General features: G+C 51.3%; 2 protein-coding genes and 1 non-coding gene across 13 annotated transcripts in view; 1 reads left to right on the top strand and 2 right to left on the bottom strand.

The window, feature by feature from the left end:
- Nucleotides 1-80: 80 nt before the first annotated feature.
- Nucleotides 81-22,057, top strand: GGA3 (golgi associated, gamma adaptin ear containing, ARF binding protein 3). 11 transcript variants are annotated; one of them, XM_059671187.1, is made up of 18 exons: nt 81-219; nt 5,950-6,034; nt 6,162-6,237; nt 7,261-7,359; nt 8,060-8,183; nt 8,428-8,531; nt 8,655-8,735; nt 9,255-9,392; nt 9,838-9,919; nt 10,022-10,138; nt 10,391-10,630; nt 10,962-11,032; nt 11,221-11,525; nt 11,710-11,933; nt 12,217-12,386; nt 12,534-12,644; nt 12,858-13,005; nt 18,851-19,866. In XM_059671187.1, the coding sequence occupies exons 1-17, from the start codon at nt 180-182 to the stop codon at nt 12,966-12,968; spliced, it is 2,178 nt and encodes a 725-aa protein (XP_059527170.1). In that variant the 5' UTR covers nt 81-179; the 3' UTR covers nt 12,969-13,005; nt 18,851-19,866. The 11 variants fall into 11 exon arrangements, with proteins under 11 accessions (XP_059527170.1, XP_059527169.1, XP_059527175.1 ...); XM_059671186.1 differs by lacking the exon at nt 18,851-19,866 and adding an exon at nt 13,153-14,492; XM_059671192.1 differs by lacking the exons at nt 12,858-13,005; nt 18,851-19,866 and adding an exon at nt 22,022-22,057.
- On the bottom strand, nt 4,502-4,611 carry LOC132219455 (small nucleolar RNA SNORA32). Its single transcript, XR_009449464.1, has one exon. It is a non-coding gene; the product is annotated as a small nucleolar RNA SNORA32 (small nucleolar RNA).
- The window catches only part of NUP85 (nucleoporin 85), a 22,029-nt gene continuing 12,081 nt past the window's right edge, over nt 14,915-24,862 (bottom strand). The window contains exons 8-19 of the mRNA XM_059671197.1: nt 24,695-24,829; nt 24,469-24,591; nt 24,132-24,263; nt 23,794-23,900; nt 19,472-19,555; nt 19,257-19,322; nt 18,925-19,076; nt 17,646-17,763; nt 17,442-17,542; nt 15,914-16,065; nt 15,459-15,560; nt 14,915-15,106 (exon numbers count right to left, since the gene is read on the bottom strand). Of these exons, the coding sequence (XP_059527180.1) occupies nt 15,005-15,106; nt 15,459-15,560; nt 15,914-16,065; nt 17,442-17,542; nt 17,646-17,763; nt 18,925-19,076; nt 19,257-19,322; nt 19,472-19,555; nt 23,794-23,900; nt 24,132-24,263; nt 24,469-24,591; nt 24,695-24,829 (1,374 nt within the window). The 3' untranslated portion in view covers nt 14,915-15,004. The remainder of the gene's footprint in view (nt 15,107-15,458; nt 15,561-15,913; nt 16,066-17,441; nt 17,543-17,645; nt 17,764-18,924; nt 19,077-19,256; nt 19,323-19,471; nt 19,556-23,793; nt 23,901-24,131; nt 24,264-24,468; nt 24,592-24,694; nt 24,830-24,862) is intronic.

The following is a 24,862-nucleotide window of genomic DNA, read 5'->3' as shown; positions in this document are numbered from 1 at the left end:
TGAGAGTCTCTAATCCCGAGGCCCAAAGGCAAGAATCAAAAGGAAACACTCGCCCTCCCGTGATCCGTCGCAGGCAGGCGCTCGCTCCTCTCAGGCCCCCATGCAGGCCCCGCCCAGGCTCAGCTCTCGCCGGTTGTCGCGAGGTTTGAGGCCGCGGGCCCGGCCCGGGCGGCTGCAATATGGCGGAGGCGGAAGGAGAGAGCCTGGAGTCCTGGCTGAGTGAGTATCCGCGGCCACTTTTGCATGTCCTCGAGCCACCACCGAGCCGCCCTTCCGTGCACCCCTACGGCCCGCCCCGGGCCCCGCGGCGGCGCCGCCTGTCAGCCTGGGCCCGCCGCCGCCGCCGCCAGCGTCCCGCGCTCACGCCCCTTCCCCGGCTGGGCGTCTGGCCCCCGCCCGGCACCTGCTCCCCGGGCTGCGGCGCCTCCTCCCGCTCCCACGCGCGTAGGCGTGAGCTCGGGTCAGGTCCCGGCCTCGCGGGCTCCGGGAAAGTGACAGCCAAGTGCGGCCGGCTGGCGGGGAGGCGGTGGAGGGGCTGCGGGCGGCTCAGTCCCTGCCGAAGGGACGCGCGCGCTCCGGTTTGGGCTGAAGCTCCGAGCACACGCACAGCTGCAGACCCGGGGCTGTGTGTTCGAGAAGTGCCCGCTCCGCGCAGGCGGAATGTCTGAGGTGCGGGTATTCCAAAGCCCCAGCCCCGAGCTCTGCCCCGCCCCGCGCGCGCCCTGGAACAGCTGAGCGCAGCGCAGCGGCCTCTTGCTATCATCGCGAGTCCAGTTTATGAGCCGGGGGTGCCCTGCTGAATGGGCAGCGGGTTAACTTTGCTGCGGGCTGGCGCAGGCTCCGGGGGGCTTCCTAGAGGGGACCAGCTGGACGTGGTGGAAAGGCGCGGAGAGATGCCTAGACATTCCCTCTGCAGAGATCTCTCAGCCTCCAGGCCCTTGGAGGTGATGGCTGTTTCCTCCGATTGCCTGGCCTTTCTTAGTAAGAAACGGCCTTCAGGTGGTTGAACCTGGGGTTACATTTGCAAAACCTGGGGTTGCAGGCAGCTCACAACGCCTCTGGACCTGTTCTCCCGGAGGCTCCAAGTGCTCTGCGCACATTCCTTTATCAAGTTTCCTAGTGAAGCAGACATTGTCACAACTGCACAAAAGGGGACACCCGACTCCAGTCAGACCCCTTGCCCAGAGCCACCCAATCAAAATCTCACCGCTCTGGACTTGGTTCGATGCCCAGATATTCATGGGGACACTGGAGCAGTTTAAGTGGCCTACGCCGAGTTCAGTAGGTTTAAGTTATGTTTTGAAATAGGAGAGGGACAGACCGGTTTTTGAGGGAGAATGGAGGTGACGAGGGGAATGGGATGGTATCTGCAGAGACTACAGATGTCCCCGACGTAACCATCGTTCGACACAGTTTTTCGGCGTGGCGATGGTGCTAAAGCAATAAGCATTCAGTAGGGACCGTACTTCAGATTTTGACATGTGGCCTTTCCCAGGCTAGCGTTTTGGGGTAGGGTACTCCCTCCTGATGCTGGGCAGCGCCCATCGGCCACTTGAGCACAAGTGGAAACAACGGGCACCTACAGGGTACTGTGTTGCCAGTGCTTTTCGGATATTGTGTTCTAAGCCAAGCAGTAATGTTGGGTAGGTTATGGGTGTTAAATGCGTTTTCGACTTACGGTATTTTCATCTTATGGTTTCTCTGGATGTAACCCCATCGTGAGTCTTAAGACTTAAGGTGTGAACTATCCCAGGTGACTGAGTGAACCATTGTTCCGGGGGACAGTCAGGGCGTTTGGCTGGTTCCCGCTGGGCGTTGCTGTGGGAGAGAAAGCTGGGAAGGTACCTTCGAAAAGGCTTGCGTTCCAGCCCAGGAAGTTTACATTCTGCATTTACCAGACCCCCACTCCTACTCTACCTTGTGAAATCCGTTTTTAGGAGAATGGCTACCGGAGTTTTATATAGGATGGATCGGAGCAGACGTTCTGGAAACTGGTGTGAGGGAGGTGGGGTGGGGGCAGAGATAAGAAATTAGGGGAGAAATTTAAAAAGACATTGAGGAGGAAGGGACTATGGACTGAGAAATGGGTGAGGATGGGAGAGGCGAGAAAAGAGAGGTCAACAATAGGAGTTCAAACCTGGGTGCCTGCAAGTCGGGGCAGGGAGCTGTTTGGAAATAGGGGAGTCAGAAGTGATGGCCTCGCGTTTAGACTCATTTCTGAACCCAAGCAGCAGTTACAATTACACACTATCTTGTTATTTGCTCTGGTTGTGTCTCATGTGTTGCAGCAGGATTGAATGCATTTTTGACTTATGATATTTTCAACTTAAAAGAGTTTGTCTGGATGTAACCCCGTCGTAAGTCAAACGAGTTATTGGTTCCAACTATAGCAAGTGAAGGAACCAGTGCTCGGGCTCCAGCACATCTTCTAGGGCAGGCATGTCAAACTCCTGGCCCTGCAGGCCGCATGCCTCGTTTATTTGGCCCGTGGTAGCTTTTGAGTCTGACATGCTTGTTCTAGGGCAGTGATGGTGAACCTATGACACCCGTGTCAAAGGTGACACGCGAACTCATTTTTTGGTTGACTTTTCTTTGTTAAATGGCATTTAAATATATAAAATAAATATCAAAAATATAAAACTTTGTTTTACTATGGTTGCAAATATCAAAAAATTTCTCTATGTGACACGGCACCAGAGTTAAGGTAGTGTTTTTCAAAATGCTGACACGCCGAGCTCAAAAGGTTCGCCATCACTGGTTTAAGGCCTTGTCACTCCATGTTTTGCCAGGATTATTACAGAAGCCCCGCTGCGTCCAGCGTAGGGTCCGAGTCCGGTACTTTCTCTGCAGACCCTCAGAGCCTGGCGCTGTGTGCTTGATGTTCTCTGGGTGCCTAACAGACACTTGGTGATTGACTCCGTTTCTCTTGATTCAACTTCTTTTCTTTTGTAATTATCACTAAAGGTTGACACTCACTCTCTTTCCGCCCCTTGTTCTTGCCTCTGCCTAGTTTTGAGTGTTTTGCTCCATAGGACTTGTCTCTGGAGCATCTGAGCGAGGATGGGATGGCGTAGCCAATGCTGCTGGATCTTATCAGGGCCCAGGACAGTCAAGGCTAGTGATGGAATTCAGCTGAAAATGAGAGGAGGGAACTAGAGGCAGAGACACAGACGAGAGTAAGGCTTTCAGTAAAGTTCTGAATATAGAGACCTCGAGTCAGAGTAGAGCCCAGAGGGGCAGTTCTAGAAGGCAGGGTCTGCAAGGGAAGCCCTGGCGTCAGCTGTGTGCCAGGTGATGGTGAATGCTGAGTGGGTGGCAGCTCGCGTGCACCTGCTGGGGGAGGCAGTGGGCAGATGGAGCCATCCATTCTCCCAGAATGACCCCCAGAGGTTCTTCAGTCCTGCGGCTGCTGGAGGATTGCTTTCTGAGCTGGAGCACCAGGAGGTTCTCCCAAGTGGCATTGGCCATTGCTGAAAGCAGGGCTTTTTGTGCCCATGTGTAGGCACAGCGCTCCCTGCAGGTTTGCAGTAGAAAGTTCTACCAAGATGAGAGGAAATGGGGTTCTAGAGAAGTTGAACACAGTGAAAAACAAGCAGGCCCTATTCCTGGAAGCAGGAATGCTGTCGAGATTCTAGCATGTCTGGGAAAAATACGCTTGTGGTGAATGCCTGTTGCGTGTGTGCGTGTGCGTGTGTGGTGAAGAGGAGGGGGGACCACATCAGACTGTATTCCAGTTGTGAACAGTGGAAGTGAGTAGGCTGCTTTTTCTTATACAAGCATGTGACTGTCCCCAACATAATAGTGATGGGTGGGATGGCTCCTCAGACCATCTTAATTTTGTGTTTCTACAGCCTCTTGATGTCATGTGAGGACTGTAAGCATCTCAGATGTTAGGGCTTAGTAACAAAGCCACGCTAACACCTGTGATGGTTTCAGATAACCGGTGGGAGAGACGGGGCTGCTCTGGAAGGTGACAGTGAGTCACTATGGCAGTTAATAGCCTCTCTTGATAGAATTAGTTCCTCTTTCCTTCCAGCTTGACATTTTGAAGGGCCTGCTGATTCTCTTTTCAAGATTGAGAACACACATCTCTCCTTCCCTCCAAATATGAACCTTAACCGTCCGAATCCTCCCGCAGCCAAAGCAGACACTGCCAGGCGGGTGCAGCATCCGGCACTGCGGCCTCCGCTCAGCCTCTGCGCCGCGTCTGCTGACCTCTTGTGGCTCAGCCCAGGGAGGGCGTTGGGGGGCATGGCATCCCTGTTAGGATTTGCCTGTGGAGCTAGTGGCTTTTAACGTTAAGAAATCAGAACTCGGGCACTTCTAACAACACCCCTGGCCTCCGTCGCTCTGTGCGACCCTGGTGGCGTGTTTACAGGATCAGCCTTCCATTTGGCTTCCGAACCTGAAGCCCTGAATTCAGCAAACAGCTTAAAGCTTCTTTCTGGAAGAGCAAATCCCAAGATTTGACTCAGAGATGGGAACACGTTTTTTAAAAAATAAATGTCCCCAGTAGTCTGAATGCTAGCAATGTAGCAGAAGGAAAACCTAGCGGGAACGCTCTGTCCACAGCAATGAGAACGTGCCTTCTGAAAGCCTTGATAATCACCAAGAGCTGGGAACACATTTAACCACCTCAGCTGGGGCATTCTCTGCAGGCACAGGGCCGGGGGTTACAGGGAAAGGAGGATCCACACCACGGATCAGGAGACCTGGCATTGAGCACTGACTTTAAACTCCCAGTGGCCCTCTGAGGACGCTCTGACACGTCTTTGTCCTTGATCACGGAAAACCATTAAACCTGAGGGTACTCACGACTCAAGCATAGATTCTGTTTCTGTGACCCTAGGGACAGACAGCACAAGGTATGGTGCTCAGTAGGGGTTCAATAGATGTTGTTAGCTTAACTTAAAATGATGAGCATTGTGTGAAATTTAAAACACATTTAAAGCATTAAATAGGTTAGGTCTTGAAAAGTTTTTGAAGGTATGTGGGATGTACATTTTTTATCAAGTATCCTCTTCTTTACTTTCTCCAGGAAACACTTCTTTTCTTTTGTAATTATCAAATTTTGTATTAAAATTTTTTTTGATTATAGTTTACATTCAGTATTATTTTGTATTAGTTTCAAGTGTACAGCACAGTGCTTAGACAATCATATACTTTACAAAGTGTTTCTCCCCTAATATTTCCAGTACTCACCTGGCACCATACCTAGTTATTACACTGTTATTTTTAAGTTAATTGATAAATTAAAGGTATGTGTTTCCAACTTTTTTCCTTTTTATTGAATTTATTGTGGTGACATTGGTTAACAAAATTACACAGATTTCAGGTGTATTAGTCTATTACTGACTATATTTCCTATGCTATACCAGGAAATACTTCTTGATCACCCCTACTTGCTTAACACTTAACTTATTTTTACATAGCTGGAGTTATCCATATTTTTTGTTATATTAAACATTTCATTTAGGCATCTACTTGAATATTTTATTTATTTTTAAAATTTGTTTTTAATGACTTTAGAGAGCGAGGAAGGGGGAGAGTGTGTTGTAATTATTTGTGGTGTTTTTAAATCCTCCCCCGAGGATATGTTTCCTTCATTGGTTCTAGAGAGGAAGGGAGAGAGAAACATTGATCAGTTAGTTGCCTCCAGTATGTGCTCCAACTGGGGATCAAACCCATGACTGCTTGGTGCATAGGTCGGCACTTAACCACTTAGCAACCCGGGCCAGGCCTGAATTGTCTCCTCTGTGACTTTCACAACATGGGCAGCAAGTGGTGCTGTATGTGACTCGCTGCCTGACCCAACTGTTGAGGCTTTTATTAGATAGAAGTTTGGAAAAAACCTGTCTTCACATCCAGGCCTGAAAATTATAGGGACAATCTTCTGCTCTGTCCTCCTTGGTCTTTGTAACATTGTCCTCTTCTTGGTTCTGTCCCAAGATAAGGCCACCAATCCTTCCAACCGCCAGGAGGACTGGGAATACATAATCGGCTTCTGTGATCAGATCAACAAGGAGCTGGAAGGGTGAGTCTCCAAGCTGTGAGAGGGCAGGTGCCACAGTTGCCTGGGAAGGTACCAAACCGAGGCCGAGGCGGTCTAGCCAGAGGGCCGCAGGGTCAGTGTCTTGAAAATGTGGTTGCTTATCTCCTAGGCCACAGATCGCTGTCCGACTGCTGGCCCATAAGGTCCAGTCCCCACAGGAATGGGAGGCGGTCCAGGCCCTGACGGTAGGTTTTTCATCCTGAGGGGGATCTCCATGAGCCAGGCCTGTTCTGGGGCATGTTAGATGTTTTACAGATGTGGGTGCCCTTGTGCCAGGCACTGAGGCTTCAAAGATGGCTGCCCGGCCATGAGGTCTAGTGGGAGAAGCAGAGGCTGAGGGAGGGACCAGAGGCAGGGCCCTGAGCCGAGGGTGGGGCTCAGCGAAGGCTTCTTGAAGAGACGCTGACAGAGCTGTCCTGCCAGTTCAGAGCTGGCCAGCTGAGGAAAAGTGGAGGTGAGTATAAGTCATTCCGGAGCAAAAAACAATGCGTTACTAGTGAAGGCATCTCAGCAAGGGGCAATCTTAGAGTTTATTCAGACTTAGAGGATTCAAGACATGGATCCTCTCACCCAAACCGAGGAGTCATCCCCGGGTTCTGCCTGACCTCACTGAGGTGCTAGGAAGGTGGAAGAGAAGTGGCCGTGAAAAGGGCGCTTAGGCAGCCACACGCACGCCTCTGTCGCGATCGAAGTCGAGCGGCGGCCTCAGACGGTGGTGCTCAGGGTGGTTTTGGACATTCGGTGATAGATGGAGGTGCTTTTGGTTTCACGTCACAGATGCTGCTGGCATCAGTTGGGTAGAGACCAGGGATGCTGCCAACACCCTGTAGCACAGGGAGGCTTCCACCGAGAGAAATGGCCAGCGCAGATGTCAGTAATTGCACAGCTGGAAAACCCTGCTCACAAAGACGGAAGCACGAAGGGGACCTCTGGGCTGGCGTGCTCCTTGGCATAAACTGCAGGCAGCGGGGAGCTTGTAGTTGTATGGCCCAGAGGAAATAAATGGAAGCAGGGGGAAGGAACCTATGTCATCTAAAATGTGGAAACAATTAAAACTTCATCTCCCACCTCCCCCAAATGTCCATCAGCTTGTGGAAAGAACCCTGGACCTTGAGTCAGAATCCTTCTCGGGGCCTCATTTTCCTCATCTGTAAAAATGGCAGCATCTTGCGGCACCCCTACTGAGCCTCTCCTGTGTGTGGCTACAGGTGCTGGAGGCGTGTATGAAGAACTGTGGGCGGAGATTTCACAACGAAGTGGGAAAGTTCCGGTTTTTAAATGAGTTGATCAAAGTCGTCTCTCCAAAGGTCAGTCAGTGCAGTTTCCTCATTTCTAGGAACTTCCTTGGTGTTTCTCCCCCTCTCCCACCTACTAGCTGTTACTACACAACCAGCATCTCCATGGATTTGATTTCTTCGCCTCCTGTCTTTGGAGAGCTGGGCCCTGCGGGTAGCGGTTGATGCCACAGGCCACAGGGACAGGCAGACCTCTGGCGGGCTCCCAGCCTAAATACGACAAGTGACGTGGCAGCAGCGGTATATCGGGAGGGCCTGGATAGCACAGGCCTTTGGCTCCTAGGACAGAAGCCAGTTGTGTGGCCGATCTCACGTGGATACAAGGAGCTGGCCTCCCTTACTCAGCTGCTCAGGGTCTGTTGCTCACTCGTGTTGCTTACACTCTGGGCACCCACTTACAGCAGAGGGAACAGTTCTTGTGCTAAAGACATTGGCTCCTTTGAGATCAAGCGTAGTTGTTTCTGGCAGATTGTGCATGGAAATTCAGGGCCAAGCTCCTGGCCCCCTGCCTAACCACAGATGGATACAGCTCCGCCCCAAGCAGTGTCCTCTCCTCCCCACCCCTGCTGCCTCACACCTGATCCCTGCTGGTTTCCCATAGGTCTGAGGGCTCTAACTTTTAGCAACCACTCATTGCTGTGAAGAGAGCCTTCCCACTGTTTCTGCCTCCAGACTCCAATTACCAGTTTTCCGATTTCCTTTTGCCTCTTAGTACCTGGGGGACAGGGTGTCTGAGAAAGTGAAGACCAAGGTTATTGAGCTACTTTATAGCTGGACGTTGGCCCTGCCAGAAGAATCAAAGATCAAAGATGCCTACCACATGTTGAAGAGACAGGGTATGTGCCTACTCCCGCCTCAGCCTCCATGCAGCCCAAAGGCTGGCCAACGCCAGGAAGAATGAGGGGGTGTCTGCTGTCCCCATGCTATGTCCCTTCCTCCCTCCTGAGGACAATGGGACAGGCTTGGCTGGAGGTTAATGGGAGGTGTGTGTAGCCTGCTTGTCCCTGCCCCTACGGGTCCTGATCACAGGGGTGTGTCCCCTTGCTGTGTGAGCACACACTGCGCTGTGTCACCTTTCAGGCATAGTGCAGTCTGACCCACTGATCCCTGTGGACAGGACACTGATCCCCTCTCCACCACCTCGTCCCAAAAACCCTGTGTTTGATGATGAGGAGAAATCCAAGGTAAAGTGCATCCAGCCTGCAGAGTCCTCAGGCGAGGTGTGGCCTCGCTCACGCTGCGGGGAGCTCCAGTTCCCCAGGTGGAGCGCGGCCTTTGCCTTCACCTTTGATACCCTTCTCGTCCAGCTTTTAGCCAAGTTGTTGAAAAGCAAAAACCCAGATGACCTGCAAGAGGCCAACAAGCTGATCAAGTCCATGGTGAAGGAAGTGAGTAGGCCCTGGGCCTTGGGTGTGGGGTGGAGCCCATGACGCAGAGAAGCCCTTTCCCTTGGCATCAGGCCTGCTCTTTGCCCCTGCCACCAGCCCACACATGGAGAGGCTGTGGATGGACTACAGGAGCAATGGTGGATGGGGACAGGACTTGTATTTATTTAAATATATTTTATTGATTTTTCACAGGAAGGGAGAGAGGTAGAGTTAGAAACATCAATGAGAGAGAAGCATCGATCAGCTGCCTCCTGCACACTTCCCACTGGAGATGTGCCTGCAACCAAGGTACATGCCCTTGATCGGAATCGAACCCGGGACCTTTCAGTCCACAGGCCGACGCTCTATCCACTGAGCCAAACCGGTTACAGCGGGACAGGACTTTTAAAACAAAAACCTGTTAACGGTCTGCAGCCCGTGGTTTCCAAGCACCATGTTCTCTGGTGTGACCCATGCCTCGAGGAATTCTGTTGGGCAGTGGGACAAGTCTGGTTGAGCTTTCTCCTTGATCCTTTGCAGGATGAGGCACGGATCCAGAAGGTGACCAAGCGTCTGCACACTTTAGAGGAGGTTAATAACAACGTGAAGCTGCTCAGTGAGATGCTGCTTCATTACAGCAAGGAGGACTCGTCAGAGGCAGATAAAGAGCTCATGAAGGTAGCTCCCCCACGAGGACAGCTGGGCTCTGGGCAGGGAGCCAGCCTTCGCCAGGTGCCTGCTCTGTTGAAGATGCTGCTGCACATCTGATGGTCCCTAACTTGCCCCGGGCAGAGGAGCTGCGTGTGCACGACTCAGACCTGATCTCAGCCTGGCCTCCCGCAGAGGCCCCTGCGCCCTAATGTGGCACCTCAGTTCTTGGCCACAGATACTTTGAAGTCTGAGTACATGCTGGCAGGGATGTACTTGCCCTTGTCCGTCCTGGTGACTTCTCTGCCTAGGCAGGTATTTGGGTGTCAGTGCGGTGCAGGCTGGCAGCAGAGGACTTGAGCTCTGAGCCAGCCCTACCAGGAACTGACCGTGATGCCAGGAGAGCCTGTGATTTTGTGGGCGTGAATGCTAAAGTAGATGATCTCCAAGGTTGTTATGTCTGGGTCTCTTTCAGGAGCTGTTTGATCGGTGTGAGAATAAGAGGCGGACATTATTCAAACTAGCCAGCGAGACAGAGGACAATGACAATAGTTTGGGTGAGTGGAAAGACTAGTTGACAAGTACGACCCAGGAATTGGATTTGTGTGTGGAGGGGGAGTTGTCAGGGCCAGGGATGAGAAGTCTCTTTTCTACTCTAGGGGACATCCTGCAGGCCAGTGACAACCTCTCCCGAGTCATCAACTCATACAAAACAATCATTGAAGGGCAGGTCATCAATGGTGAGGTGGCCACCTCAACCATGTCTGACTCTGAAGGTAAAATGTTTCGGTTCCTCATTCTGGAACCCTCCAAACCAGCCACCATCCCCACCTCCAGTGTGTCAGCCCACAGGGTCAAGGGGATTCTAACTGGTTCTCCAGCTTCCCAGAGGGCAGGGGATAGGACAGGGCTTTCTCCACCTGCCTTCACTTTTCTACTTGGCATGAATGCCCCTGGGTTAGGCCAGAGGCTGCATAGCCACTCCAGTGCCCCTAATGATTCCTGTCCCCTTCCATTCACTCCTCCAGGACACCACCACTCCAGGAACCAAGGCACTCTCATCGACCTTGCAGAGTTGGATGCACCGGGCAGCTCAACCCCCGTTTTGGCCCCCGCCCCACCCTCCTCCGGCATCCCCATCCTCCCTCCACCCCCCCAGGCCTCAGCACCTGGGCGCAGCTGTTCATCCAGCCAGGCGGAGGCCCCCCCAGGGCCCAACAACACAAGCAATGCCCTCTCCTTGCTGGATGAAGAGCTGCTCTGCTTGGGTGTGTCCTGGAGGAAGGCTGTAAAGGGCATGGAATTAGAAGGTGGCCTGTATGGTGCCCCGGGTACTTAGCAAGGATAGGGAAGCTCAGTTGTAGGGAGAGAAAGTCAAGTTCAGTGTCCCTCGGCTGTCTGTAGTCGACTCTGGGTGGAAACGGTAGACCCAGTCTTACTCTGCTTCCATCTTCCTTGGAACACCCCCCAAATGTCAGGCCTCCCCTCTGGAGGTCACCAGGGGAATACATCCTTTTACTGTGGGACCCCTCCTCAGATGGTGGAGCTGGAGCTGCCCAGCCCTGCGCCTCTGCTCATCACAGCCATCTTTGTTCTCAGGCCTTGCTGACCCAGCCCCTACGGCTCCTCCCAAAGAGTCAGCTGGAAACGGCCAGTGGCCCCTGTTCCAGGTAGGTGTACAGGTGGCATCACTGAGACACTGGACAACCTTGACTTGTCAGTATCTTTCCCAATTAGTCCTTAGCCCCTGGGGCCTGTCCTTGGAGGGCTGCTAGTCCAGTGGGATTGCAAAGGAGCCAGGAGTGGAGAGCCAAAACCCTCCGCGCCCCTGCTCACTTGTACTTTCCATTCCCCATAGAACGAACAGTCGGACCTGGACTTCTTCAGCCCCAAACCTGGGACTGCTGCTTGTAGCCCCTCAGACGGGCCTGTCCTCCAGCCCTCAGCAACCCCTGCAGGCAACTCCCAGCCTCCACTGCCACCCCCCTTCCCAGCTCCTGTGGTCCCAGCCAGCGTTTCTGCTCCAAAAACAGGCTTTTTGTTCCCCACTGGACTGGCCCCAAAGGCTGAGCCCACAGCCCCCGAGTACCATGGCTCAGCTTTGAGCGACAGCTCCCTGCACCAGTTGGATGCCCTCGATCAGCTTTTAGAAGAAGCCAAAGCGTAATGAGTGGGAGATGGGGGTTGGGGTTAGGGATGTTCTTTTGGTCTGATCTGAGACTGGAATCTGAAAGCTAGGGGGTACATAGGAGCCAGCTCTGGCCTGGGGGTGTGGGAGGCGCTTTGTGAGAGTTGGCCCAACAGCTCTGCTTGGTCTCTGACTGGCCTTCTCCTTCCTGCCTCCCAGGACCTCAGGCCTGGTGAAACCCATCTCCTCCAGCTTCTTCCCTGGGGCCACCGCCTCCCCTCTGATCCCCAGCAGCACCTCAGCTAGGCCTCTCCTGCCGTTCTCCACGGGGCCTGGCAGCCCTCTCTTCCAGCCACCTGTCTTCCCATCCCAGGGGAGCCCCATGAAGGGGCCTGAGCTTTCCCTGGCCAGTGTCCATGTCCCCCTGGAATCTATCAAGCCTAGTAGGTGTTGGAGTGGGAGAAGTGGGGCCCCTAATTTACAGCGTTGTGGGGAGGGGTGGGTTGGTACAGGCTGTCCTTGCTCGGGTCCCTTAGAGTCAAACGTGACCTATTCCCTTATTGTCCTGGCTAATGCGCAGTCTTGTGAAGTTCTGACAGCGGTCCTTTCCCAGACTCCTTCACGGAGCACTGCTCTCCCCACTTGGCTGTAGCAGACACCCCCGGGTTCTGCTGGGAATTGTTGACCTGCTCGCTCCTTCCACACCCACGTGCCACTTTCTTACAGGCAGTGCCCTTCCTGTGACAGCCTATGATAAAAACGGCTTCCGCATCCTCTTCCACTTCGCCAAGGAATGTCCACCAGGACGGCCCGATGTGCTGGTGGTGGTTGTGTCCATGCTGAACACGGCTCCTCTGCCTATAAGAAGCATCGTGCTGCAGGCCGCAGTGCCCAAGGTACTTCCCAGGGCCTCGAGAGGCAGAAATTACCTTTATCTTGACCCCACTGCATTGAGTGGCCAGCAGGCGGCAGTGAGTCCCCGACGTGACCATACTGGGTTCCACCTGCCGCCTCTTCAAAAGCAGCTTTCTCTTCCTCTTTAGTCAATGAAGGTGAAGCTGCAGCCACCCTCTGGGACGGAACTCTCTCCATTTAGCCCCATCCAGCCACCTGCAGCCATCACCCAGGTCATGCTGCTGGCGAATCCACTGAAGGTGAGCCGGAAGCCCCAGATTAGGATCTTGTCACCACCACCTTCAGCCCTGCCCACCTCCCAACCAGAAGTGCCGTGGTACCGCAGCTTTAACCCTGTCCCTCTCCTCCCCTGGTTCAGCGGCAGAGTGAGGATGGGGTGGTGGGATCAGGGCCTGTCCCCCAGCACGAAAAACCTCGAGGTTATAGTCTCACACACTGCCCCTCTGTCGCAGGAGAAGGCAAGGCTGCGGTATAGGCTGACCTTCGCCCTTGGGGAGCAGCTGAGCACAGAGGTGGGTGAGGTGGACCAGTTCCCTCCCGTGGAGCAGTGGGGGAACCTATGACCCTGAAGGATGCGGTCACCTCCACTTTGAAGCCCAAGTAGGCTGCCCCGAGACAGACCGGAGGGCTCTCCGGGTCGTCATTCTCCGTGTCCTGACCACAGCTGGAGCTTTGGTATGGAACTGGGGCCCTGGGCATTGCTGCCAGGAGCTCAACTGTGATGGTCTCTCCTTTGGCCCCTTAAAGGACCTGTTTTTATCTACCTGTGTGACTTGAAGTGGCCATGTACTGTTGGGCGGGATGTGTCCCCGGACTCTGCACTGTCGCCCTGGGAACACAGACTTAAAGCTGGAGTAGGTTTTCCCCTCGTGCTGGCACCCCGCTGCCACAAGAGAGGAGGTCTCTAAAAAGACTTGGGGCCCTCCCTTCCTCAAGGACCAGGTCCTCACTCCCACCTCCACCATGCTACTCTGTGCTCCCCTTGCTGGCAGGCTCCTACCTCCAGGAAGGTGGGCAAGGTCCAGTGGTCCCAAACGGGCCTGGGCACGAGAAAGGAGTGGGTGTGCTGCCTTCCACGGGCAGTGCCAGCCTGGAATGGCCACTGGATAAGGGTGTGCTTGTCCCTGGCGATGGCAAGCTGTGTCCTTTGGACATCTCAGCAGGACGTGGAACTCAGCCTATTAGAAACAGAACTTGGCCCCAAAGCAGCCTAAACTAAGGCTGAGAGAGAAGACAGAAGAGAACCGTTTCCCCTTCTCCGAAGCAGGTACTCGGAGCTTTCTGCGAAAAGTGTGCCTCCCAACGCGGGACCAGGCCAGCCTATTCACTACCTCTTGCTTGGCATGAAATGAACTGCTGTCTTGCCCTTCGAGCCCCTGAAGGGAGGACAATTCCTGCCCCCCTCGACGTCCTCCTGCCTTGGCCTCCTCCTACCCCCAGATGGCCTGTCAGGACAAAAGTCACAGACAGGAGGCCTCAGGGTCAGGCAGTTGCACTAGACTTACCTGCTGCCCAGAAACTGACTGTCCTCAGCTGCAGGGGGTACTGTCAGCGAGATGTTGGGTCTGGAGATGGTGAGATTGGGGGCCAGGCTTGAATCGAGTCACCAGACCTTATTGCTTGAACAGTGCTCAGCCCAGCTAGCTTGTGCCGGCCTGTAGGCCTCCCAGGGCAACAGGAAAGTGAGAACCACCAGCTGGGGAAAGAGGACACAGCTCACCTGAACTCAGCTGGACGGGCTCAGAGCCATCCCAGGGGAAGGCGGCACCAGCCACGTTCCTGGATTCCTTCCTCACCTTCCCCTTCCCTCCCATCTCTGGCAAGCAGGTTTCACTGCTTCGTTAAGATAGGTCAAACGTGAACTGATTTCACTCCTTACGGAATAAATCCAAGAGTTTTCCAGAGGCTGGCTGCCGCAGCCCTGGAAAAGTCTGTGGGATTGCTACCTGGAACTGTACCTTTACAATGAGGTTTAGACGTTAAAATTATTTATGAGTGTGACTGTTTCATGACAAACAGCTATACTGGATATATCAACTCTGCTGCCCTCATTTTACTGCATGTTAAATAAAACCATTTTCAGCCTACTTGGAATTCTTCTAATACAGACACCATTCACCCCATTGGGAGGGGGCTCCACTGATGAATTCCAAAGGTAGACATCACCTAGGTTTTTGTTTTTTTTCTCTTTCTCCACCTACGTTTTTGTTAAAAAGTACAGGGTCCTGGACCTTTTTCTTTTTTAAAAGAGATAACCAGAAAGTTATCAGTGTTTCAGGTGAGGCCATATTTCAGAAGCACAAATAAACCACTGAAGGTCCTGTCCATGTTTCTAATTATAGGCAGGAGGGCACTGCACTCACCATAACTTGTGGGGGTGCCTTTTTCTCTAGGAGACAAGTCACTTCCACATCAAAAAAACACAATAAGCATTTTCTTAACTCTTATGCATCAGGTTCACAGGGGATGTAGATAAAAACTCCCTGGCTGAACTCTGTAACAACTTGCCTTATTTTTGCAAAAGAAAACATTTATTCTTTAAAAAATGTATATACATTGCCACACACAGATACCGTGCGGGAACAGCTCTCAGCCGGCCTCAGGAACCTTCCAGTGAGCCTTCTTTTATAATTGCCCGAGCCAGATTTCGTGCGAGAGAAAGCCTCAGCATTTCCACCTTGGTGGTCTCTATGTCATCATCCTAAGGGCAAAGAGAGCCAGCATGAGGCACAGCAGGAAGTGATCCTTGGAAGCTCCCATGGGCTCTACCCAAAAGCAGACAGAGGTCACTTGGCATTCAGCAAGAGCTTCCAGCAAGTCTCAATGCAAGAGCTGAGGGCACAGGGCCACCACAACTGATTGACAGCAAAGAAGAGATCAGAACTAGAATCACCCCATTTTTTCCTAAAAGAAGTTAGTGTGTCAGGGTTACAGCTTATGAGGCACGGGAGTTTGTAAGGGGCCAGTGTTTGAGGAGGGGGTGGGGGGAGACGGAGGTACAGGGAGCCTTTTTTCCTCTCTATTGTGAAACCAGCCCAGGAGGCTAAACTGACCTGGAGCTGCTGGGCATCAGGTTCTCCATGCACCGGGCGTCCTGAGGCCAAGTCCTCCAGACATCTCAGCAGCTCGTATGTTTGCTCTGCTGAGAAAATCACCTAGGAGAGAGAAGCTGCTTCTAGCTGAGGCCTACTGATTTGGGCCGTAGCCCAAGTTCAGAGATGGTCTTCTTTGCATGCCCTTGGAGAGGGGTTCTTTGTATATGCAGCCCTGGGAGGGAAAAGCACCTCTATTCTCACTCGCAGCCCTAGGATGGGCATGGTCAGCAGGCAACGGCCTCATTTTAAATCAAGTCGTTTTTCTTGGGTGGACATTCGACTTCCAGAGTGGGTGCTATTGGGGAGACCTATCAGGGAGATGACGTATGTTTGCGCATCTGCACCAGTGACAGAGGAAGCACTGTCAAGGACTACAAAACGGAGCAGAAAAGCATTGGGGGCTCAACCTGTACCTGTTTCTGTTCCAAAAGGGGTAGGGCATCTGTTAGGAGTGTCATCCAGAAAGACCGAGGGGCGATCTGAGAAGTCATCAGTGACAGGAGAAGAGAAGCTGCATCAACAAAACGCTTGTCCCCATATAACCGGTGGAATTCACGATACTTTCCTATTGAAAAGAGCACTAGGTCACCTCTGGCCCTAAACAAGAAAAGGCAGACGCCAGACCAGCCATTCCATAGAGCAGGGACATTCTTCAAAGCTGTGTCCAAGTTCAGGCACTAACGAGACCACATACTTTGAAGAGACTCAAACCAGCCAAACTTCGGAGAATGTAAGCATTAAAATAAACAAGAGTTACAGGTTCTAACAGATTGAACAAAAATAACCCAGGTGTCCATTACTTGTGGTAATAGAAGACTAAAAACAGGGATGAAGGGAAAGCCTTCCATACACTGGGATGCCAACTAAAACAATGAGAGGCAGAAAATCAAAGAGGGTGGAAAGTTCAATGAGGAACAAGACATTTAATTCCTGCCCTGATTGGTGTGGTTCAGTGGATAGAGCGTTGGCCTGTGGACTGAAGGGTCCCAGGTTTGATTCCGGTCAAGGGCATGTACCTTGGTTGCAGGCACAACCCCAGTGGGGGGTGTGCAGGAGGCAGCTGATCGATGTTTCTCTCTCATCGATGTTTCTGACTATCCCTCTCTGTAAAAAAATCAATAGAAAATATTTTTTTAAAAAAAGACATTTAATTTCGAAGTATCTCTACCCAAATTATTATTTTTTTTTAATTTTTTTAAAATATATTTTATTGAGTTTTTACAGAGAGGAAAGGAGAGAGATAGAGAGTTAGAAACATCGATGAGAGAGAAACATCGACCAGCTGCCTCCTGCACACCCCCCACTGGGGATGTGCCCACAACCAAGGTACATGCCCTTGACCAGAATCGAACCTGGGACCTTTCAGTCCGCAGGCCAACGCTCTATCCACTGAGCCAAACCGGTTTCGGCTCTCCCCAAATTATTAAATCAAAGGGAAAGTCAGTGCTGCAAGAAGAAACAGCTGGTGGATGCCACTTTAAGTGATCAGAGTGAAATCCAACAAGGGGACACAGCACAACACATCACCTCGGCAGCATTCCTGCCCCGAACACATACATCTAAATCTGATCACAAGGAAACATCAGATAAACCCAAATTGAGGACATTCTACAAGAGAGCTGAACTGACTCTTCAAATGTCAAAGTTAAGAAGCACCAAGAATAGTAGAGGCACTTAAACTAGTGAATTTGGGTAAAGTGTATATGAGAGTTCCTCATTCCTTACACTACTTTCACAACTCTTCTCTAAGTTTGACATTACTGGAAAATAAAATATTACCAAAAAATATACTTTGCAAAGTCTGGCACACAGGGTTCTATGTGGTTTGGAGTTTGGGCTTAACAGAAAGGAAACACTGGAGAAATCTTGAACAGAACGTCCAACCTTCACAAGTGTCCATTTGTGACAACTGTCTAAGGGACAGAGCCCCAAGAGACTCACCCAAGAATGTCAGTCGATCACTGAGCATCATGGCCGGCCCCAGGTTGTCAATGAGATCCAAATCAGAAAAGCAGCCTCGCTCACAGTAATCCCTGAGGAACCTGCAAGGCCAGACCCGGAGATCAGAAAAGCAGTCCCAGGCCCACCACCTCAGCCTCCCCATTTCCCAGGCAGTTCCCGGAAGCTGATACTGGTTGAACCCACCTGTCTGACACCAGCGTGGCAAAGGCAGCATCTTTGGCTCGAATGCTCCACGAGAGGGCGGAGCCCAGGCGATTGTTGCGGACAGCTTTCATAGCTAAGATCTTACAAATGCTGCGAACTTTGCAGGCAAAAAGGGAAAAGGTGAATTCTTCATCCTACGAATCATTCCTAAACCCTGCTGGGAAAGGACCAGCCCTCTCACCTCCTCTCAGCCTTCCAGTCTCCCCCACAGGCCCCAAATGCAGCTTGGTTGGCAGAACGGTTTATCAATTGCCTCCTAGCGTTAATAGTATGACCCACCCTGACAGGATCGGCTTTGTGAGCTGATTTGATGTCAGGGGTGGCAATAAGGTATTTCTTGCTCCCCCCAGATCAACTCTTCCAATATGGTTCCAGGTGCCAAAAATCCCATCATCCCTTGGGTCCTGAATGCCACATGCTTTCACAGTCATGCACACACAAGTGCCTCAGGGAAGAATAACTTAGGCTTTTATCACGCAACAATGAGAAGAGAAGGGGCAGCCTTCATTTCCTCCCTGTTCTTTCCAAACCACCTCTGGTCCTGCTTCCCCAGAGCCAGCCTTATCTAGTAACAGCAACTCACTCGGGACAGGCAAACCCAAAGCTGACCCAGCCCTGACCTCTTGGAGTAAGCATGAGGGAAGTGGGTGGGTAACATTTTTAAAAAGGCAAGTGTTCATCTGGATGGTGTGCCTCATTGACTGAGTGTCAACCTATGAACCAGGTGGTCATGGCTCAATTTCCAGTAGGGGGCATGCAAAAGGCAGCCCATCAATAATTCTCTCTCATCACTGATGTTTCTCTCTCTCCCTCTCCCTCCCTCTCTGAAATCAATAAAAATAATTTTTAAAAATAAATAAGTACCCTAATCGGTTTGGCTCGGTGGATAGAGCGTTGGCCTGCACACTGAGGAGTCCCGGGTTCGATTCCGGTCAAGGGCATGTACCTTGATTGCAGGCACATCCCTAGTATGTGGTGTGCAAGAGGCAGCTGATCAATGTTTCTCTCCCATCGATGTTTCTCTCTATCCCTCTCCCTTCCTCTCTGTAAAAAGTCAATAAAATATATATTTTTAAAAAGTAAAATAAAAAGGCAAGTGCTGGATTGCTTCTAGGTCCCAAAGAATCCCTAGCTCGTTGTCCCTCCCCAGTCATGTTCCTGTGTTCGGTTTCCTTTTTTGGCAGCCGCTTCCTGACCTCTCTCCAGTCTAGGTGGCATGGCATGAACAGAGGCCCATGCCGAGGGAGGGCCGACTCACCTTGCTCAGTCATCTGCCGCTGCTCACAAATCCGCAGCACCTTGAGGGCTTTCTGCTCGGTGCTCAGAGGGATGCGCTCAATGTGCAGCTCCAAGGAAACTCGGCCCAGCTCAGGGCAGTAGTCAAAGTAATCCACCCCCAGCTGCCACAGGCTGCAAAGGTCCAAGGAGGACAGACATGAGGGCCTGTCCAGGTGCTGCCGTGGAGCTCTGGGATTGGCCCCCAAGATGGCTCATCTCTAGACCACGACGGCCTTCAGGGAACACAGTCCAAGTTCCAATGCACCCGTATGCTGAAGAGCACCCTGCTGTCATCCCCTGGGGCCTTCCTACCTGTGATGAGAAAACAGCCCCGAGGCATATTCTAGCAGGAGGAACTCTCTCATGTTGGATCCAAAACTGGAATAAAACATATGATGAGACCAAGACTCCTGGTCTGCTCCATTCAGGGCCCCCTTCTGCAGCTCAACATTCCTTCTAGGCATTCAGCTCACCCCTCGAGAGCCTGGGAGGTGGGGGAAAAGGGTGGGCGTGCCATGCACACTTACTAGAGGTTGTGGGACTGGAGGAGTTTGCAGTGATCCAGCAAATCGGTCAGATGGGCCACAAACCACCAGTTGCTTAGGGCGATGCTGTAGGTTCAGACACCAAGGCAAGAAGGAGAGTCAGGGTGAGAAGCCATGGCCCACATGAGTGGGATATGAGCAGGAACCCCACATTTGCTTTGCTGAAAAAGGATGGGAGGGCCCTGTCACCGTGGCTGTGGTTGATCCTCAACCTATGAATCAGGAGGTCATAGTTCGATTCCCAATCAGGGCACATGCCCAGGTTGTGGGCTCCATCCCCAGCAGGGGGTGTGCAGGAGGCAGCCAATCAGTGATTCTCTCATCATTGATGTTTCTATCTCCCTCTCCCTTCCTCTCTGAAATCAATAAAAAAAATATTTTTTTTTTTAAAAAAAAGGGTGGGAGGGACAGTAATGAGAGCACAGAGTGAGAAGTTTCTCTGTTACATGGGGACTGACGAGGGACCACCAAAATGTCACACAATGAGATATAATCCAGGGATCCAATCAGATGCAGAAAATGAGGACTGAGACTAATGAACAAAAAAAGGACTAAAAGATTGGTGGTTTCTGATGCTCAATGAAACACGGAATTCAGAGGAATATCTTCATTTGCATTTGGATGTGATGTTCCGCACTGTAAAGCTGTTGATGAGTGTACTTTGTGAATACAACTATATACATGTGATTTCATTTTAAAAACCATCTTGTGTTTAAGTATCTATACTTTGTATAAAGTTATTTTTTGCTCAATTACATGATTTATAATTTTATTGTGTATGTGATTTGACAATGAAGGTTAAAAGTAATTCTCCAGCTCTGGCTGGTTTGGCTCAGTGGATAGAGCATCGGCCTATGAACTGAAGGGTCCCGGGTTCAATTCTTGTCAAAGGTACATGCTTGGGTTGCGGGCTTGATCCCCAGTAGGAAGCATGCAGAAGGCAGCCAATCAATTATTCTCACTCATCATTTATGTTTCTATCTCCCTCTCCCTTCCTCTCTGAAATCAATAAAAACGTATTTTTTAAAAAGAAAAGTCATTCTCCAAACCACACTTTTTTTAAAAATATATTTTATTGGTTTTTTACAGAGAGGAAGGGAGAGGGATAGAGAGTTAGAAACATCGATGAGAGAGAAACATCGATCAGCTGTCTCCTGCACACTCCACACTGGGTATGTGCCCGCAACCAAGGTACATGCCCTTGACCGGAACCGAACCTGGGACCCTTGAGTCCGCAGGCCGACGCTCTATCCACTGAGCCAAACTGGTTAGGGCATCCAAACCACACTTTAATCAAAATCTAGAATCATCTGGGACCACTGTTAAAAATGAACGTTTCTAGAGCCCTCTAAAGCACTTAGAGGAGACAACTAGTAATATCAGCACCTGTTTGTAAACTCTCCAGGGTCATTTTGTAGAGAGCACACGAATGCGCTTACTGTCAGTGTGTATGCGTGACTCTGAGTTATATTTTTCATTTGTTACTTGGTGTAGGCCTTTCTGTATTTTGTAGCTAATACTTGGCTATTTTTTAAATTGGGAGAGAGAAAACAAACTTTAATGGTTGCTTTCTATAATGCAAAATCAACCCAAGTAAAGTGAATGGAGCACACTATTAAGGCAGATGCAGTTTCCCAAGTGTAATCATTCATTAATCCAAACAGTACGGACTTTGGTGAAAGGCTTTGGATCCAAATACCAACAGTGCCCCTTGTGAGCTGGCAGGGTGACTTTACCAGGGTTCACTTTCCACATCTGTAACATAAGCATGAAATAACAGCACCTATCTCCAAGGTTTGATGCAAAATAAAGTGAAATAGCCCATAAAAACTCTCAGCCTAATGAACGTTAACTATTGTTATCACCACTTTCCACACAGATGACTGTATTGGCCTTAGGACTGATCTACCAGCCTTGCCATTCTCCGTACTCTAGATTGCTCGTTCTCAAATACAAATTTCATGGCACTGCCCTGCCGAAAATACCTAGTGGCCCCTATTTTGATAAAATCAAAAATACTGGGAATAGTAAAATTGGTCCTTGATAATCTCAGATCTCTCCTACCCATCATTATGTCAACTCACCTCTCACCTTAGCCTTTTGGCTTGAAGGCATTTACAGTCCCTTAAGCAGGTAACAGGCCTATTTCTTTCCTTTGAAGGAAGACCTGTTTGTTTCCTTTTAGTTCAATTCCTGCGGAGGGCTTTCAGGGCACCAGGAAGCTGCCGTCTTGCCCAGTTCCCTGCTTCCCTTTTGCTGGAGAGAAAGGAACTGGCTTTTAAGGGAAGCTGCAGGCCACAGGGGAGGAAATGAGCCCTGGAAGGATTCCTGACTTCTTTCATCTATGGGGGTAACAGGCAAACTCGTGGCCCTTCAGCAGGGGCCTCCACAAGCCTTTATGCTCTACTTCAGGATCACTAGCTCTTTCTGCCCCTTCCCGTCTGGCATAGTTGACACCTGGGGGGAAGCAGGTGCCTGTAGAAACCTCCCTTCTAGTGCCTTTAGAAAGGACTCCCCTCATTGCTTTCCCAGGGTCGTCCTGAACCCAGCTGACATCACACCCACAGCAGCAAGGCTTCCTTACCACCAGCCCACTGGCCCAACTCCAGACTGATGCTCTCGGCTCCCCTGGGAACTAAGCTTGGGTCGAACCAGTACAAACCATGAGAAATCAACTGCTTGCAAGACCCCAAGTCCAACTCTCCCTGTCCAGGAGGGAAAATTTCTAAAACTCTGTTACTCTCTGAAGACACTGCAGCCCTTCTCCCAATTCCTGGGATGAGGTCCTGAGACTTGCTTTTCTTTCAAAATGGGGTAAGAAGTAGCTTCCTGATCAGAAAAACCCAAGCTCCAAGATTCACAGCTAACAGAACAACCTCAGATCCTCCTGCTTGCCAGGGCAGAGGTGCCCAGACTGAGGGCTTGTGAGCCTGTTCTTTCTTTCCCTGGTGTAACTGGCATGAGGGTGATGCCGTTTTCTAAGCCATTTATAAGAGCCAGCCCTCTTGATTGGCACTTCTCTTTTTCTCCTACTGTCACCAAAAGAACAGGATGCTTTCCCTTTTACTGTCTTTCCTCCTTGTTCTGCTCAAATCTATTTTGTTCCTAAAAATCCAGACGTGGCTATGCAGGAAGCGCCGGTGGGAAGTAACCTGCTGCTCTGACAGACAGCACGTTTAGGAATGCCCATTGTTTCCAATCAGAGACCAGGCCACACAGTAACGTGTCTGCCTTTCTAAGTCATTCTCACTGACTCCTCCACTCAGATGCCCCACACCTGCCATCAGCCAAAGTCTGTCTTCTTCCAGCTCCAACTAAAGTCTCTATATTTTACAGGTCTGTAAAAAAAACATACTGACACAAAACCCATTTCTCCAAATCTAGCATCATTTTCTTGAAGCCTTGGCTTTCTTTTGCCCAAAACAGGAAGAGCATGTAGCGGGAGGGGACCCTTCCCAGTGCCCCGATCTACTAGGATCCACCCAGGCGAAGAGTGAACCTGGTGCTTGAGGAAGGCAGTGTGCTGCCATGCCCACTTTCTCCCTCTGGGAGTCTTTGGTGCAACACCCACTTGTCCAGGCTGCCCAGAAGGGAGGGTAAATGCTTCCTGACGTACTTCCTATACATGGATCTCTGGAAAGCTTTACCTCCGACTCATTATGCATAAGACTCCCTTTCCTATCTTGCTGAACGTTGATCACAATGATGAGATACCCTTCTGGGGAGAGGACTGGTGTAGAATACCTGCTCTGGCCCTAGCCAGTTTGGCTTAGTGGCTAGAGCGTCGGCCTGCAGAATGAAAGGTCCTGGGTTCGATTCTTGTCAAGGGCACATGCCTGGGTTGCGGGTTTGATCCCCAGTAGGGGTGTGCAGAAGGAAGCCAAGCAATGATTCTCTCTCATCATTGATGTTTCTCTCTCTCCCTCTCCCTTCCTCTCTGAAATCAATAAGAATATATTTTAAAAAAGAAAAAAAGAAGCCCTGACCGGTTTGGCTCAGTGGATAGAGCGTCGGCCTGCGGGTGGAAGGGTCCCAGGTTCGATTCTGGTCAAGAGCATGTACCTTGGTTGCGGACACATCCCCAGTGGCGGATGTGCAGGAGGCAGCTGATAAATGTTTCTAACTCTCTGTCCCTCTCCCTTCCTCTCTGTAAAAAATCAATAAAATATATATTTAAAAAAAAAAAAAAAGCAGGACATTCTAGAAAAGGAGGGCAGTGATAGCTGCACAACATTGTGAATGTACTTAATGCCACTGAACCCACCTAAAGACGGTTAGAATGCCGGTGGCACAGCGGGTCCTACCTGCACTCCTTGATCACTTGGTGGATGTCAAACTCGAAGGCCGCCATCAGGATGTTGTCCAGGGGCTCTGGGTTGCTCTCACCTCCCAGAAACAGGTCAAGGCTGGACTGTGGGAAGGTGGTGACGCAGTCAATCCCCGGACGGAAGCAGAGACTCCAGGGGGCTGGCAGGGCTACTGTGCAGGGAACCCTGATGGGCCCTTTAACAGGGCCAAAGGAAAGCCCCTTGCAGTTCTCCAGGAAGGTTCAACGCAGAGGCCACACACTGAAAATGACCGAGCAGGGAGCAGAGCCCCAGGACCCCTACTCCCCAACCCACCCCATGGAGCTCAGACTCACCTGGGCATAGAAATGCAGATCAATGGGCTTGACTGTGGGATGAGAGTACAAGAGCCGGGTCACTAGGAAATGATACCAGTTACTCAGCAGCTCCTTCTGCTCCAACAAGGCAGCTTCGTCTCCCAACATGATCTGAGGAGAAAGACGTTTCCCCGCAGCTCCAGGGGAGCTCTCTGTAACTCCTGAGCTCAGCGGGCGCACCTGGTCTGAACGCCCTCTCCTTCCTGAGAATGGATAGCCCTGGCCAGGGAGGACCAAGTTTCTGCCAGCACTGGGCTGGCCGCCACAAGCCTTAAGGGAAGACATCTTGGACCCGCCCTGGACTTGTTTCCCACACCTTGCAGAGAGACTCCAGGTGAGGACTGGAGACGAACGTGCCATCCTGGAGGTGCCGCTCACATTCCTCATGCCAGTGCTGCCACTTGAGCTCGAGCTCTGTTAGGGTCTGCGTGTTACCAGGCTAAGGGAGAGAGGCAGTGAGACACCATCACCACATGAACCCCTTGTGCTTAACGAATGAACCCACCCCCCATGACCCTCAGAGCAGGGCTGCCCCCACGTACGCTGAGAACGGGCATTGTCCTCATCAGATCCCCCAGGATTCGGCACATGCCTGCAGAGGTGGGGCTGGCGTCAGCTTCCTTGGAGAGCATCTGCCGGGCCTCGTCCAGCCTGCCTTGCAGCACCAAGATGGTCACCTGGGGGACACCCAAGAACATGAGCATTCATGG

Source organism: Myotis daubentonii, chromosome 16, assembly GCF_963259705.1.
Source record: "Myotis daubentonii chromosome 16, mMyoDau2.1, whole genome shotgun sequence".
Lineage (NCBI taxonomy): Eukaryota > Metazoa > Chordata > Mammalia > Chiroptera > Vespertilionidae > Myotis > Myotis daubentonii.
The sequence above is the reverse complement of the archived record's forward strand: the minus strand, read 5'-3'. Positions and strand labels throughout refer to the sequence as shown.